The sequence below is a fragment of the Zophobas morio genome, unplaced genomic scaffold (genome assembly GCF_036711695.1).
Source record: "Zophobas morio isolate AGI-343-1 ecotype UQ-CSIRO unplaced genomic scaffold, CSIRO_AGI_Zmor_V1 ptg000017l, whole genome shotgun sequence".
Taxonomy (NCBI): domain Eukaryota; kingdom Metazoa; phylum Arthropoda; class Insecta; order Coleoptera; family Tenebrionidae; genus Zophobas; species Zophobas morio.
The window spans coordinates 2,290,196-2,306,999 of record NW_026972122.1 but is presented as its reverse complement, the minus strand read 5'-3'; the positions used below and the strand labels follow the sequence as shown (position 1 = coordinate 2,306,999).

The 16,804-nt window shown below is 36.7% G+C and overlaps 1 protein-coding gene and 3 non-coding genes across 5 annotated transcripts in view; 2 read left to right on the top strand and 2 right to left on the bottom strand.

Annotated features, from left to right (window-relative positions):
• LOC135130104 (radial spoke head protein 3 homolog B) overlaps positions 1-16,804 on the top strand; it is a 63,055-nt gene that overhangs the window by 18,777 nt on the left and 27,474 nt on the right. The window contains exons 2-3 of one of the 2 annotated variants that reach the window (XM_064057428.1): positions 12,224-12,311; positions 12,516-12,566. In XM_064057428.1, coding sequence (XP_063913498.1) covers positions 12,224-12,311; positions 12,516-12,566 — 139 coding nt within the window. The remainder of the gene's footprint in view (positions 1-12,223; positions 12,312-12,515; positions 12,567-16,804) is intronic. The other variant, XM_064057429.1, reaches the window with a different exon arrangement.
• Positions 11,624-11,705, top strand: Trnas-aga (transfer RNA serine (anticodon AGA)). Its single transcript has one exon. It is a non-coding gene; the product is annotated as a tRNA-Ser (tRNA).
• Trnag-gcc (transfer RNA glycine (anticodon GCC)) lies at positions 12,743-12,813 on the bottom strand. Its single transcript has one exon. It is a non-coding gene; the product is annotated as a tRNA-Gly (tRNA).
• Trnag-gcc (transfer RNA glycine (anticodon GCC)) lies at positions 14,532-14,602 on the bottom strand. Its single transcript has one exon. It is a non-coding gene; the product is annotated as a tRNA-Gly (tRNA).

Genomic DNA, 16,804 nt, shown 5'->3' with positions numbered 1-16,804 from the left:
CGGTAGGATTGATCCTAGGGAATGATTTTTGTGATGAATTCGCGGTAAAAATAGATTATCTCACCCACACATGTAGTGCCCAGGTAAAATCGTTACCCCAAATATGCGCTCTTGGACCTGACACGGGGGTAGTAGATACCACTCATGAGGCCCGCATGATGAAGGCTATCACAATGTTTGGAGAAATTGGCGGCCCCGAATTAGGAAGAACAGATAAGCTGTCGTTGTCCATCGATACAGGCAACTCACCACCTTTTAAACAGTACCAATACCCTCTGTCACCCTATCTTCAAGGCATTTTGAACAAAGAGATTGACGAGATGATTAATCTTGGCGTCATTGAGCCGTCCCAGAGCCCATGGTGTTCGCCAGTGCTGCTAGTTAAGAAGAAGTCCGGGGAATATCGCTTTTGCTTTGACGGTCGGAAACTAAACAGCGTGACGAAGCACGACTCGTATCCGCTTCCCAGGATAGACCGGATCTTGAATCTTCTACGCGATGCGCGGTGGATCACTACTTTAGATTTGAAGAAGGCCTTCTGGCAGATTCCATTAGATGAAGCCTCAAAAGAGAAGACGGCTTTTGCGGTACACGGTCGAGGTCTTTTCCAATTTTGTGTTATGCCCTTTGGACTACGAAACTCCGCCCAGACCCAGCAGCGTTTGATGGATGCATTGTTTGGTCCACAGTTTGAACCAAACATCTTCGTTTACCTGGATGATCTCATTTTGGTCACCTCCACCTTTGAAGAACATTGTCGCCTGTTAGGGGAAATAAGAGGACGACTTAGAGAAGCCAAATTAACGATTAACGTTGAAAAAAGTAAATTTTTCCAAACCTCCCTCCGCTATCTTGGGTATGTCATTGACGCGGAAGGCCTGCGTACCGACCCCGAGAAGGTTTCCGCCATGTCCTCATATCCCCGTCCGAGGAATGCTACGGAGATCAAACGCTTCATGGGACTCTGTAGTTGGTATCGCCGCTTCATCCCCAATTTTTCGTCGCTGGTGTCTCCGATGAACGACCTGTTAAAAGGGAGGAAGAAGAAACAAGAAGTGTTGTGGGACGACCGAGCGGAGAAAGCTTTTACCGCCGTCAAGGAAGCTCTAATTGCAGCCCCAGTTTTGTCGCCTCCAGATTTTTCTCGGCCTTTTACAGTACAATGTGATGCTTCGGATACGGGTCTAGGTGGTGTGTTGACACAGGTAATAAACGGTGAGGAGAAGGTAATCTGCTTTGCGAGCCGATCGCTATCTAAAGCGGAGAGGAATTACTCGGTTACGGAGCGCGAGTGTTTAGCCGTCATTTTTAGCATAGAGAAGTTCCGGCCATATGTGGAGGGGTCGGAATTCACTGTCGTTACTGATCACCACTCGCTGCTATACTTATTTCGCATGAAAAACCCAACAGGTCGCCTCGCCAGATGGATCCTCAGATTACAACAATTCTCGTTTGAGATCGCACATCGTAAGGGACAATTTCATATCGTCCCCGACGCCCTGTCACGTAGTACACAGCCCCAGGAGGGAGGTCGATACCAAGAACCCGACGTCGCCCTTATCGACCTCGAACCGTGTGAGCGTGACCAGTGGTATCGTCGCATGCTACAGAGAGTAGTCGATCACGGCGACGTTTACTCGAACTGGGACGTCATCGATGGTAAACTGAGGAAGTTTATTCCGAGCAAAGCACCTTTGGAAGCCAACGAGAGGCAGTGGAAATTGGTGGTGCCGAAGTCTCGAAGAAGCGAAGTAATGAGGTCCTGTCATGACCCGCCAACGGCAGCACATTTTGGGGTCTACAAGACTCTTCAGAGAGCTCGAAGTGAGTATTATTGGCCCGGTATGCGCCGAGATGTGGGCAGGTATGTGAAAGGTTGCGGCCCGTGCGCGGCCCAGAAGATTCCCCGAGCTGCCCCGTTTGGTCTCCATGGCCGAGAAAAGATAGCGCGTTTTCCTTGGCAAATTATAGCCCTGGATTTCAAAGGTCCTTTCCCCCGTAGTCGTTCTGGCCATAAATACATTTTAGTGGTAGGTGATTGGTTTTCCAAATATACTCTTCTTCTGCCGATTAAGAGAGCCACTGCCCGTCCCGTCTTAAAGTTTCTAGAAGAAAAGGTTTTTCTCGTCTTCGGAGTACCGCAATGCATCATTGTGGACAATGGGAAACAATTCATTGGAAACGCTTTCAAGAATTTTGCGAAGTCCTACAACGTCCAGAAAATCTGGTATAACGCCAAATACCATCCACAGGCCAATTTTGTAGAGAAAACCAACGACACAGTGGGAACGGCTCTGCGTATGTATGTGAAAGAACATGATAATTGGGATCTAGAGATACCGAAGATCCAGTGTGCAATCAACACCTCTTGCCACGAAAGCACACGCTACACCCCGTCATTTTTGAATTTTGGAAGGCACGTTCCTTTGTCTGGAGACTATTATGGAGCCCTGTCGGCAGACGAAGGCGACGAAATCGATTTCACCGTGGCGGACCGTCGCGATTACGCGGATAACTTGGATCAGCTGAAGAACGTCTTCCAGGAAGTCCGAAGAAACCTCCACAGGGCCCATGTGAGACAGTCACTACGTTATAGTACTTCTCGGAAGGACATAACCTATGACGTGGGTGATAGGGTCTGGAGGAGAAACAAAGTGTTGTCGTCTGCAGGACAGCGTTTTATGGCGAAACTTGCGCCCAAGTACGTCTTAGCTACGGTTACGGCGAAGGTTTCCAATTTAGTGTATCGTGTGCGAAATGAGGACGGCTCGGATGCCGGAAATTGGCACGTGAAAGATCTGAAGCCTTTCTATGACCGTACCGATACAGAAGATGGATCTTCCTCTGAAGACGAGGAACGAGTTTCTACCTCCGGAAGCAGCGATTAGTACACGAGCACATGCAGCATTTTGTCTCGAACGTACGACTCCTTACAACTCGTTGTCGGTACTCTTGGTCCTGTTTATTAGTAATCAGAAAATCTCGAGAGTTGTTGATTGGGTTTGGCTTTGACAGTAAGTAATTTTAGAAGCCATTAATCTGTTCGCTTTTTACCCCAGGTAGGGATGCGCAGTAAAAGAAAAGCCGTCGTCTTTTCTTTCCTTTTCGGAGAGGGGCCGTGTTACGATTTTTTTTTGGAGTCGAGGGTGAAAGGGGCTTAGACGAAGTCTCGCTCGATGGTTTTAATCGGTCGTAGCGAACGCCTGTCACCGATCTCGACCTCTTTTTTTATTGCGGATTGTCGCCGGCAGCTCCGCCAAATTTTGAGTTTTTTTTTGCCTCTACGAAATAGTACTGGCGGGGACGGAGACGGCCAAGCGAGAGGTGGGGGTGCAAAGTGAGAGAAGAGTGAGAGTTGGTGCCGAGAAGAGGTGATTTGAGTTTGGCGAGGTTTGACCTGATGGTTTCCTTTCTTTTTTGAGAGTACTCAGTTCCATAGATTGATAGTGAGGCGTATCCCTTGTATAAGGTAAATTTCGTGCCTTTTGCCGCATGTAGGCTTATTGCTCCACCTGTAGGGTCCACGCCAGGGGCGAAGTTTCGGAGCCGTACAGAGGCGACGTAGAGGGCAGCGAAACGAGGGAAATTTGCTGGGCGTAGCGCCAGCTAGGAGACCCGGAGTTTTTGGATGATCGCGACGTCGAAGACGCGGACCTGGTGAGTTGAACATCGGGGGATCCAGGCCGCGGCAGGACTTGGTCAGCGCGTCGCCGTCGTCCTGTGGGAAGACTCCTGTTTTTTTGAGCTACGAGTAAAAGAACACGCCTTATCGCGATCGGAAATTTTCTTATCGTTTGTCGCCAGACCCAACCGTTTTTTTCTGCGTCTCTCTCTTTCACTCTTTACATGCTTTTCAACGTTTTTTCAAATTTTCACGTACCCGCATAAATTTGATGGCGCCCAATTTTTTTTATTTGTGAAATAGTCAGCATTTCCTGTAACTAGCTAGTAGACCGTTGTTGCGTAGTAGTTCGTCAGTTCATTTGTTATGGTAATTCGTTACTGACATTAGTTGTAGTTTTGTTACCTTTTACTAACCTAGATAATATTTTTTTTTGTACTAAAAGCCCTAAATATTTTAATTATTATACAGCTCGCCAAAATAATTAGCCTTTCATTCTGAATTAAAACCTCGGATCCACCTACCGGCTCTCCCGGAAGTGAGCACGGGCAAGTGTATCTTCCCTCGCTTTTATAGCAGAGACGATGTTTTAAGGTAACAACCTATAGGTAATTTTCGAAAATGGTCTAAAATGGGTCTAAATTTTCATAAAAAGGTGGCATAGAAAAATTAAGTTTTTGAAAGAATTGTCAAAAAATCCACCAAAAATTCGAAGATATGGATGCGTTTTTAGTTTCGGACTACGATTTTCGAAATATTCGACTTGAAATTCAATTTTTTTTTTTTAATAAAGAATTGCAATATTTGGATGAGCGATTTCGAAAAAATGGTAGGAGTGTTCGAAGGAACGAAGCCATAGGTAACTTTTAGAGATCTAAATCTGCAAGGAAATGTGTTTTCATGAGGAAAATTGAGATGTTGAAAAAGTTGTCTAAAAAATCGCAAAAAATTCTGGGATATACATCTTGACTTGGTGATTCAAAAAATATAGTGTGTTTGTGCTCTCGGATCACAATTTTCGAAATATTCGGCCTGAAGTTCAATTTTTTTTAATCCACATTTTAAAGGGCGATTCTTTACAAATGGTGGAGTTATCAAAGAAACGAGGCTTAAACTAACTTCTAGAGGTCTAAACCTACAGGAAAATGTATTTAGGCAATTTTCAAAAATACTCGAAAATGGGTCGAAATTTTCATCGAGAGGATCTACCTATAGGAAAATTGAGATTTTGAAAAACTTGCCAAAAAATCCGCAAAAATTCTAGATTATAGATCTCGTTGTGCTGATTCGAAAAATATAACGTGTTTATGATCTCAGTTCATGATTTACAAAATATTTGGCCTAAAATAATAATTTTTTTAATCCTAAAAATGATAGGAGTTGTCGAAGAAACGAGGCCGAAATAAATTTTAGAGATTGAAATCTACAAGAAAATGTGTTTAGGTAATTTTCAAAAATAGTCGAAAATGGGTCGAAAGTTTCGTATAGGAAAATTCATATTTTGAAAAAGCTGCCTAAAACATGCAAAAAATGTTTTTAATATAGATCACCACGTGCTGATTTGACAAATATAGCGTGTTTGTGGTCTCAGATCCCGATGTTCGAAATTTGACATATTTTAATGGGCGATTCTGGAAAAATGGAGGAAATTATCAAAAAAACGATGTAGAAACTAACTTCTATAGGTCTAAATCTCTAGGAAAATTAATTTTGGCAATTTCTGGAAAATGGTACAAAATAGTACGTTTTCATCGGGAGGATGTATAGGAAAACTGAGATTTTGAAAAAGTTGTCTAAAAATTTAACGTTTTTATGGTCTCAGTTCATGATTTTCGAAATACCTACTTATTTGCCCTAAAATTATATATTTCTTTTTAATTATAAAAATTGCCATATTTTAGTGAGCGATTGTTAAAAAATGGTGGGACTTGTCGAAGAAACGAAGCCGAAATAACTTCTAGAGATTGAAACCTACAAGAAAATATGTTTAAATAATTTTCGAAAATGGTCGAAAATGGGTCACAATTTTCATATACAGCCTGACTGGGGTTTATTGTGACAGATTTTAAGGGGTGATAGTTTGCATTATTTTGAGTAAAAAACCTTAATAACATTTACAGCTCAGACTTATTCCAAAAGAGTTATAGAATACACAAATTTCATAGCCCACCGGTTGAAAACCGCTGGAATTCACCTGATATATTGAAATTTTTACAGTTGTTTTATTAGAAACCATGACAATAAATTCAATAATAAAATAATACTTCTGTTTGACAATTTGTCAAAGTATCTGTGAACATGTTTTAATAAATTTAAGATGGATGTCAATGGGTATTCACTTAGAGAATTAGCGGACATTCATTTAATTTATGGAGAGGCACGCGGAGTAGCCCGTGTGGCAGTGCGTTTGTATGGCACTCGTTTCCCTCACCGACGGTTACCCTCAAGAAGAATGTTTCAAGATCTGCACCAGCGACTCCAAGAAACGGGATCCTTGTTACCTAGAAGAGTCGAACGAAGTCCACAACGCTCTCAGCGAATTGTCAACATTGAAGAAGAGGTGTTGGATGTTGTATATGATGATCCTGGAATTAGTACAAGATGCCTTGCCAAACGATTTAATGTGTCTCAATGGACCATTTGGAGAACACTACGAGAACAGTTGTTATATCCATACCATGTTCAGCGTGTACAAGCTCTATCTCCAGCTGATTATCAACCTCGTTTTGCATTTTGTAGTTGGTTTCTACGAAAGGTAGAAGAAAATCCAGACTTTCCTCGTATTATTTTGGCATCAGAAGAGGCAGGATTTACGCGTCGGGGAATTTTTAATTATCACAACGTTCACGTTTGGGCAGATGAAAATCCGCATGCCATAAGACAAACCCGTTTTCAGCAGAAGTTTTCAATTAATCTATGGGCCGGTATTGTAAACAATTATCTTATAGGACCTTTTGAACTATCCCCGCGGTTAACGGGTGCCATTTATTGGCGATTTTTAAGAAGAAATTTACAGGAATTGTTGCAAGAAGTGCCGCTACATATCAGGGAAAGCATGTGGTTTCTACATGATGGGGTGCCACCTCATTTTAGCCGTCTGGTACGACAGTTTTTAAATGTTCAATTCCCTGAAAAATGGATCGGGCGAGGCGGGGCTCAGCATTGGCCTACCAGATCTCCCGATTTGAATCCGCTAGATTTTTTCTTTTGGGGCCACATGAAGTCGTTGGTTTATACAGAAGAGATCAGAACAGAAGATCACCTCAGACAACGAATCCATGAAGCCACCAATATCATTCGCGGGGACCCGGAAATGTTCCAACGAGTGCAGGAGCAATGGATTCGTCGTGCCAATGCTTGTGTGAGAATGAATTACTTAGTAAAATTTAATATTACATAGTACAGTGGTTCTCAAACGGTGGAGACACATAAAGTTCTGACTTAACCATACCTTTTAGACCAAAATGTTATTAGGCTTTTAGAATCAAAATAATGCATATTGTAACCCTTTAAAATCTGCCACAATATACCCCAGTCACCCTGTAGGTATAGGAAATTAATAATTTCACAAAGTTGCCTAAAAATTCGCAAAAAATTGTGGAATATAAATCTCCACATGCTGATTCGAAAAATATAGCGTGTTTGTGGTTTCAGCTCACGATTTTTGAAATATTCGACCCGAAATTATTTCTTTTCTAATCTTAAAAATTTCCATATTTTAATGTTTTGGGTAAATTTCTACTACTACGACCAATAATGATTCGAAAAATATAGCGAATTCAATGGGTGTTTCTAGAAATAGTAGGAGTTATCTATGAAATGACATCGAAGGCAACTTTTAGAGGGCGAAATTTACAAGAAAATGTGTTTAAGTGGTTTTGAAAAATGGTCGAAAATGAGTCGAAATTTGAAGAAACTAACATTAACATTAACATTGTGAAAAAGTAGCCTAAAAATCGACAAAAAAATCTGGGATATAGATCTCGACGTACTGATTCGAAAAATATAGCGTGTTTGTGGTCTTTGATGACGATTTTAGAAATATTCAGCCTGAAATTCAATTTTTTTTAAATCTTAAATAGTGCAACAATTTAATAGGCGATCCGGGAAAAATTGTAGGAGTTATCGAAGAAACGAGACCGAAACTGACTTCTAGAGGTCGAAATCTACAAGAAAATCTATTTAGCCAATTTCGCAAATGCTCGAAAATGGGTTGAAATTTTCACAAGGGGGGTGTACTGGAAAATTGAGATTTTGAAAAAGTTGTATAAAAATGCGCAAAAAACTGGAATATAGATCTCGAGTTGTCGAAAAAACGAGGCCGAAGTAACTTCGAGAGATTGAAATCTACAAGAAAGTATGTTTAGAGTATAGAAAAATTAGGATTTTGAAAGAGTTGCCTAAAATACGCAAAAAATTCTGGAATATAAACTCCGCGTGCTGATTCGAAAAATATAGCACGTTTTAGTTTCGGATCACGATTTTCGAAATATTCGACCCGAAATAATTATTTTTTTGAAATTCTAAAAATTGCCATATTTGGGAAAATTGTAGGAGTTAAAGAAATGAGGCCGAAAGTAACTGCTAGAGGTCGAAATCTGAAAAAAAAGTGTTTTGGGTAATTTTCGAAAATGGTAGAAAATGAACCGAAATTTTCGTAGATATAGGACATAGATATAAGAAATTTGAGATAATTGAAGTTGCTAAAAAAATCCGCAAAAAATTCTGGACAATAAATCTCCACGTGCTGATTTGAAAAATATAGCACGTTTTTGACCTGAAATTCATTTTTTTTTTTAGTAAAAAAATGCCATCTTTCAATGAACGATTTCGAAAAAATGGTAGGGGTTATCCAAGAAATTAAGCCAAATGTAACATTTAGAAGCCTAAACCTGCAAGAAACCGTGTTTAGGTAATTTTCGAAAATGGTTGAAAATGGGTTGAAATTTTCGTAAAGGAAAATTAAAATTATGAAAAAAATCTCCTAAAAATACGCAAAAATTTCTGGAATATAGATCTCCACGTGCTGATTTGAAAAATACAGCACGTTTGTGGTCTCGAATCACAATTTTCGAACTATTCAGCTTGAAATTATGATACCTTTTTTATTTCTAAAATTTGCCATATTTCAATGGATTTATCTAAGAACTGTAGCCGAAAGTAACTTCTATAGGTCGAAATCTGCAAGATAGTGTGTTGAAGTAATTTTAGAAAGTGGTAGAAAATGGATCAAAATTTTTATAAATGGAGTATATAGGAAAATTGACATTTTGAAAAAGTTGTCTAAAAATCCGCAAAATTTCTGGCATATAAATTTTGACGTGCTGATTCGAAAAATATAACGTATTTGTAGTCTCGGATCACGATTTTCGAAATATTCGACCTTGAATTCAATTTTTTTAAAACAGTCTGGTAAAATAGTAGGAGCTGTAGAAAAAACGAGGTCGAAAGTAACTTTTACAGGTCAAAGTCTCCACGAAAATGTGTATAGGTAATTTTCGAAACTGGTCTAAAATGGATCTAAATTTTCATAAAAAGGTGACATAGAAAAAATAAATTTTTGAAAAAATTGTCTATAAATCGGCAAAAAATTTTAAGATATGGATTTCGACGTGTTGATTTGAAAAATATAGGGCGTTTTTAGTTTCGGATCACGATTTTCGAAATATTCGACTTAAAATTTATTTTTTTTTTACACAAAAAATGAGCGATTTTGAAAAAATGGTAGGAGTGTTCGAAGGAACGAAGCCAAAGGTAACTCTTAGAGAACTAAATCTGCAAGAAAATGTATTTAGGTAATTTTTGAAAATGGTCGAAAATGGGTCGAAATTTTCGTACAGGAAAATTAATATTTTGAAAAAGTTCCTTAAAAATGCGCAAAAAATGGTATTAGCCAAGATAAGACTGATATTGACAAATGGCACACTCTTGAAGGAAATTAAGGGTGGGTGGGCGGGGCCAGTACTTGCCAATTGCTAAATTTTGCCAAATGGCATACCCTTTATTTTCTTAGAGGGAAGTCATTTGCCAAAATCAGTCTTATCTTAGCAAGTACTATATATACATCTAATTCTCAGTTATATTATAGCATTTTTTGTTCTCTTTTTGATCGCTAAGTATACCACTACCAATAATAGTGCTGGTTCGAAAAATATAGCGAGTTAGAGGTTTCGGGTCACGATTTTCAAAATATTCGGCCTGAAATTCATTTTTTTGAAAATCCTAAAAATTACCATATTTCAATGGGCGATTCTGGAAAAGTGGTAGCAGTTATGGAAGAAACGAGGCCGAAAGTAACTTCTACAGGTTGAAATGTGTTTAGGTAATTTTCGAAAATGATCGAAGGTAGGTCGAAATTTTCATTGGGAGGATGTATAGAAAAACTGAGATTTTGAAAAAGTTGCCTAAAAATTCGCAGAAAATTCTGTGATGTAGATCTGTACGTGCTGGTTTTTTTGACGATGACAATAGGGTATTCTAAAAAAAAAAGGTTTTATGCTGGATTTTAACAAAGAATACTCTGTTTAATTGTATGAACACTTAATTTACTTAAAAATAGTATTATCTTCTATAGAACTTCATGGTTCTAAAATCCAACGAATTTCGAATATCCACCATACGTATGGACCGTTTTTGTTTGTTCAGATTGTGGTTCAAATAATTATATTTGTTGTATTTTAGTTTACAAAGTTGTAACACTTGAAAAATATAGCTTACAAAAAAGCTCAAATTTTCGATGGTACATTTTTACTACTGGTGGAAGCGCTGAACTGAAGCTTTGATTTTTTCAAGTGTTGGACAATTTCAAGCACCACCTGCTGGAACAATTAGTTTTCAGAATAATTAAACGATTCCTTAATTTAACGAAAACCCTCTCTACAGTAGCGTGAAAATAAATGGAACCTATGAATTTTGAGCAGTCTGAAGATAACATTTGACTAAAATATGAAACAATTAGTTGGTGTTTAAGTTGATTTAATACTGGCTCTAATTTTACGCCAACGTATACCACTAATTCAAAGGTTTCACTTTGCTCTAACAAAATTTATTGATACTGTGTTCGTGACTGAAACGCAGTTATGGTCTACAGGCATGCCAAGACGTTGTTAAGAATGGAAAAAACACCGTTCAAGTGTTGGCGCTGTAATAACTTACTTGTTTTCTTTAGTTTTGGGAAAGATTAACCTAGTTAGAAACAGCAGGAATCGTAGTAATGATAGTAGAACGAAACGCAAACATTAATGTGTTAAGTATTATGATAATAAAAATTAATCTGCACAAGCCGAAAAGTGTGACTATTTTGACCCAAATCTTCGGAAAACTAGAACCCCAACCGAAGAATAAGCCAATGATGAAAGAAATTGCAATGCTAAGTTTACGACCTCAGTGTTTCCCCGGTGTCCTTTTCTAAGGATCATTTCAACGTTTAAAATAAAATTTTTAGTTTAAAAGTTAAGTTTATCTTAAAAAAAAAGTAAAATTTGTAGAGTTTTATTAGCTGAAAACATTGCTCAAGCCGCGTTCCAAAATTTCCATAAGTAATTGAGGTATTGATTTTTAAATTGTTTTTAAGAAAACTCCCCTTGTATTATTTAAACAAAGTTTTGGACAGACTATAGCATTTAACATTAATTAGTTATTATTATTATTATTCTACAAATGAATAAAAGTCGGTGCTAACAAGTAGGTAATACCCTATATCTCAGTAAATTATTATAAGCCATTAAAAAAAGTCAGAAACCAACTAAAGTTGTACGAATAATCGTTAAAAACATATACATTATAAATTAAAATAAAACAACATTAAAGGCTAACTTGGTCATAAATGAATTAAAATTTTGGAATGTCAATAGAATAAAGAGTATTTTCCTAAAAATGCATAAGAAAATATCATTGTTACGTTTTTTTTTTTTCTATAAGAAATTCGGTAACAAAACAAATGTCAAAAGTGAATAACAGTCTGCTACTTATTACGCTGTAAGCAGCCTGTGCTTTTAACAAGCAGTCGTGGCCGAGCGGTTAAGGCGTCTGACTAGAAATCAGATTCCCTCTGGGAGCGTAGGTTCGAATCCTACCGACTGCGAGTACACTTTTTTTTTGCAAAATTTGTCAATAATTTCATTTTCCACTTTAAATTTATTTATAAATGACAAACCATTCATTTTTAAAGTCACTCGTTCCGCCAAAATGATCAAACAGATAACGTCAAAGTTAATTTCGGGATGATCAATGAAGATTGATTACATGTAATGAGCTCGTTTATTTTTAGCACAAATTTATAATACGTAAGGGTGCGGCAATAACTACGTAATGGCAGCCTACATCGATAACGAATTACTTATTCAAAATCACGAAAAAACCAGTTCAAGGTGACACTTTCACATTAAAACCCTGTAAGAACCCAATCAAACATTAATACTGAACAGATTTCTATAAGACAAAATAATCTGGTTGCGTGACCGCCCAGGTTAAACGTTTTGTTTTGATTTTGTTGGATTCACCCTTGACTTTGATCAAGTTCAGACAAATAAAGTAAATATTTTATGTGTTGATGGCAGCGTCGACGCTGTTCATTTATATTTTTCTTTTTTTGTGTTTCAGAGATGTGCCTTTGCCCTATGCGAACCTCATGTTCGAAAAGAGAATTTGTAGAGGGACTAACTTCGCGCCCACGCTGTCTGGACACATGGTGAGTTATTTTTGGGTTTATTTTGTCAGTAGGATATTTGCCAAACGTACGCTCACATAAAACTAAAATTGGCCCAGTTTTCTTTTCTAAATTTTGCTTTTTGGGCGCTTTAGACTTTTTGGGTAGTTGAATAGAGTTCTTGTCCTACATGTCTGTAAAACTTGTAAGATAGAGAGTTTCTAAATTGTAATCATTACAACGCAGCCGAAATGGAATCCGAATTTCGCATACGCTAAACTTCTGTCGTCGGATCAGGTACGTATTAAGGCAATATCGTCGTCTGAAATTTATAGAATTCCTTTTCTGTGCTTGAGCTACTTTACTATAAACAGCAGTTTATTTATTTCTTTACGAAACTATCAATTTATATAAAAATATGTCGTGTTTTGTACTTTGTTTTTTGGTTTGGAATCAATTTTTGGTAAAAAAATTGCATCGGCCGGGAATCGAACCCGGGCCGCCCGCGTGGCAGGCGAGCATTCTACCACTGAACCACCGATGCCGATGGTACATTGACCATCACTCATCTTTGCGCAGAGGATTCGCCAAAAATCTAGGTCAGCGCTTGATTAAATGACTCTCTAAAAATGTAAAACAAGACAGTTAATTTTATAACATGAGTAGAGGAGAATTTTTAAAACAATATGTTCTGTAGTTTATTAAGTTTAAAGGATTGTCGGCAGTTCTTCAACTTATACGGAGTGAGTTAATATAGCAGAAGTCCAAAATTACCTCAAGTTTTTTTCTTTAATTAGATGTTAATTTTTAACACAGCTCTAAATCATCAACACTACTGTCATTATCTTCACTATCACTATAATCTGAAACGGACTTAAGACTGATAATGACTTAATTTGTTTCACAATTGTCCAGAATCTTTTCCGTTCGCCATGCCGAATCTGTGATTTTTTCCGTGTGCTTAATATAATTTTCTCAGTGTATGTTGGGAACTTAGTTTAAAAATTTTCCCAAGCTTTCAGTACATCAACAGCAGAAGTATTAGATTTTGCAATACTTGTGTCGTACTTTTGTTTACCGTCTGACCATACAATTTCAATTGCATTAAAATGACAGTGGTATGGCGGAAGTTTTAGGCCACAATATCCATGTTCTTCAGCATACCTAGTGATCTAAATTTTTCGGGTTTTTTTGTTGGAGTATTTTCACCACTGTACAACTTAGTTTTTGAAATTTTAATGCGGCGTTTCCTGATTATTCCAAAAAAAAAAAAAATAAAATTTAACATTTTCTTACGCAATATTCTTATTATGTAGAGCTTTTATAAAGACATTCCAAAATATTATAAGTTAGAAATTATTAGCGGATCTCAGATTTTTCACACCGTACACCGTTTATTTTATTATTGCATCTTACTCTGTTTTTATCCTCCCTCTTTTTGCTTTTATACCTAAAATTGATATCTTCTGTAAATTTTCATTATTTTGGTCGATCCGTCTGAAATTTCTCCATCAAAGATTTAGAAACATTTATGGAAGTGACGAAACTTTCATTTTGTAGCACATTCTCTAATGATTATTCAACTGGCTGAGCAATAGTCTGCTATAGTCGGGGAAATTTAAAGTGGCAGATCTAACATTTAAAGCTTCATATGATTACCATAAAAGTGTTAATTTCCTTCAAATAAGATTTGTTTACGAATAAACATCTACTGAGTAGCGAGGTGAAAATAGTCAAGAGAAACAGCACTGACAAACATTTGTTAATATTTATTATGTATTAAAATTATGTATTTATACAACAAGTGATATTTTGGTTATTTTTCAAAATACTGGAAATATAAAAAGAAGTAAAATAACTGGACAAAATGTATTTATTAAACATCAATATCACACACTGTCCTCACCATTTACATGACATTCAGTATGTTATTTGTACATAGATAAGAAATTTTCTGTCTGACCCTTTTCTCCCTTGACTCTAGAAATAGGCGGGTAATAAACATTATTTTCCAAAAGTTAATATTTTTATGGTAATACTATGGATGCTTTAAAATTTAGATGCTCCACTTTAAATTTCCGCGACTATACCTATGTTCCACTATAACAGATATTAAATTTAATCGCGCAACAAATATTAATGATTCAGACAACTTTTTTTGTTTTTAAATTCCCTCATCAACTAATTTGTAGCCAAACTGTCTAATAATTAAGTTTTTATACAAAAAATATATATATTTGTGATAAATAATGTGGCAAAAATTGCATCGGCCGGGAATCGAACCCGGGCCGCCCGCGTGGCAGGCGAGCATTCTACCACTGAACCACCGATGCTGATGGTACATTGACCATTGCTCATCTTCGCCCAGAGGATTTACCAGAAATCGAGGTTAACGTTTGTGATCAATGATTATCGACTTTCACTCGATGTTAAGATTTACTAAAACTTTAGGAGAAGACCTCTTTTTTATTTTTTAATAATACAGATTTCTGAGTTATCAAATTCAGTATGTGACGTTGATTTGTTATAAAAATTTAATTTAATTAACAAAGATCGTGTTGTAAATTTGAATTCATTTTATTCGTAATTAAATTTATTAGACAACCTACAATACACTGCTGTGTATATTTGGTGACCATTTTTAAATTTAATTAAACGTAACGTGCTTTAAGTAGGTGTCCCGGTTAAATTGTCGCGGCCTTACATCTTGAGAACGAATGTAGGGATTTTGAAATTCTATAAATGCAATTGTTTTTAACTGTTTCCGTGTGTTATTGTTTGCGATTTAAAAAAATAAATTTAGCAACCACCCCCTTCTGATGTGTGCATGTTACGTTACTGACTGACAGTCCGTTGTCAGATTCTGATGATTCATAATGTTGAACTTAAAATAAATAAGTCATCTCTAACAACCTTTGTCCTTCAACACTTGTCAATAGCAATATGACGCTCAAGTGTTTATTTATGTTTATACATCGAAAGAATGACACGTAGAAATTAGTTTGATTTTAATGACAATTGTCTTCTCAGTATTAAAAATTATTAATTAAACAACAATCGAACAAAATGTTCTGAATATTATAATTCTTATGTTATCATTATTATACACAGACATGCGACATTTTCGAGAAAATGGGGTGAATCGTTCTTAATTTGACCAATAAACAATTTGTGATGAAGTCATCAACATGGATAATTCTAGCCACAGCGCTATACCAATTCAAGAAAAAAAAAAACGAAAAGCGCCAAGATCGGCGTCGAACCCACGACGGAGTATCGCCGGTAAATTTTAGCGAAAAAACTGAAAGCGGATTCGTATACTACAGCTATAGGAGTATATTTTGTATAACATTCAACTCATTTTAAAATACCATTCATTGAAATGACGTCATCAAGTTGTTGGTGGGAATGATTAGCCAAATTTTGGTTAACATTTAACCTACTACATATTTTTAATACACATACAAAATTTGACAACAATTTCTCCAGCAGTTTTGGAGATTACGTGTCTAATAAAAATGCATACAGACAGACAGACAGACAGACGGAAACGGTAGACTATTTTTTTCGTACCGTAGGGGTCATGAAACGTCGCGAAAATGTAAAAGTGGCCATTCGTCCGATAGACTCGACTACAATATTTCCTTCGCTTATGCTCGGGAAGTAAAAATGGACGTTTGCGTTGTAAACCGTCATATTTCCAGTGTACTAAATTAAGCTTAAAATATTGTTTTGTTTTTCTGTACGAATCGTTTACCTGACGTGGGATTATTATACCTGGTTCGTCTCTAAAAAGAGAAGATTAACCCAAAGTCAAAATCTATAACCAGTTTAGCACAAAATTTATTAAGACATCAGGTAACCGTAATATACATAAGCTCTTCATCATTTTAAGGGTGAGCTAAAGCATTTTCCAACATAGAGAAAAAGGACAATTTTTGCATAGGTAACATATTATACACCCCAGAGACGACTTCGTCCAATTTAATTTTGTCACACTTTCCCAATATTAATAGCATGTCTGTTTTTTCAGAATTCGAAAACGTTTAAAGCAAACGAAAATTGTAAATATTTGGCTGTTAGAAATAATTTGTCATAATTCTGGTTCTGATTACTTAAAACTTGCTTTGGTTCATCATTATTTGAAAATAAAAATTAATCAAAGCTGTTTGTGCAACGTAAAATGGGTTGCCTATGCAGAAATATTCAGGCGTGAACAGATAAAATGAACACCCTGTATACTACTTTTACTGAACATCCATGTTTTATCCAGAAAAAAGGGTTTGTGTCATTTTGTTTTTTTTTGTGGTGCTGATATTCACCCAAAAATTCTGCTCTTCTTAGCTTAATGGATGGTCTCTCCATTAGAAACAATCGATTATTATTTTTATAAAACCCACTTTTCTAATCCATGTGTTTAGTCTCCTGAGTCAAACTTTAAAGTCCGGCGAGGAATGCAGTTTTTTTGTTTCATAGCTACCTATCCTTTAATACTTTTTGGAATTATTTGCATACTAATTTTTCGTTTTTTGTCT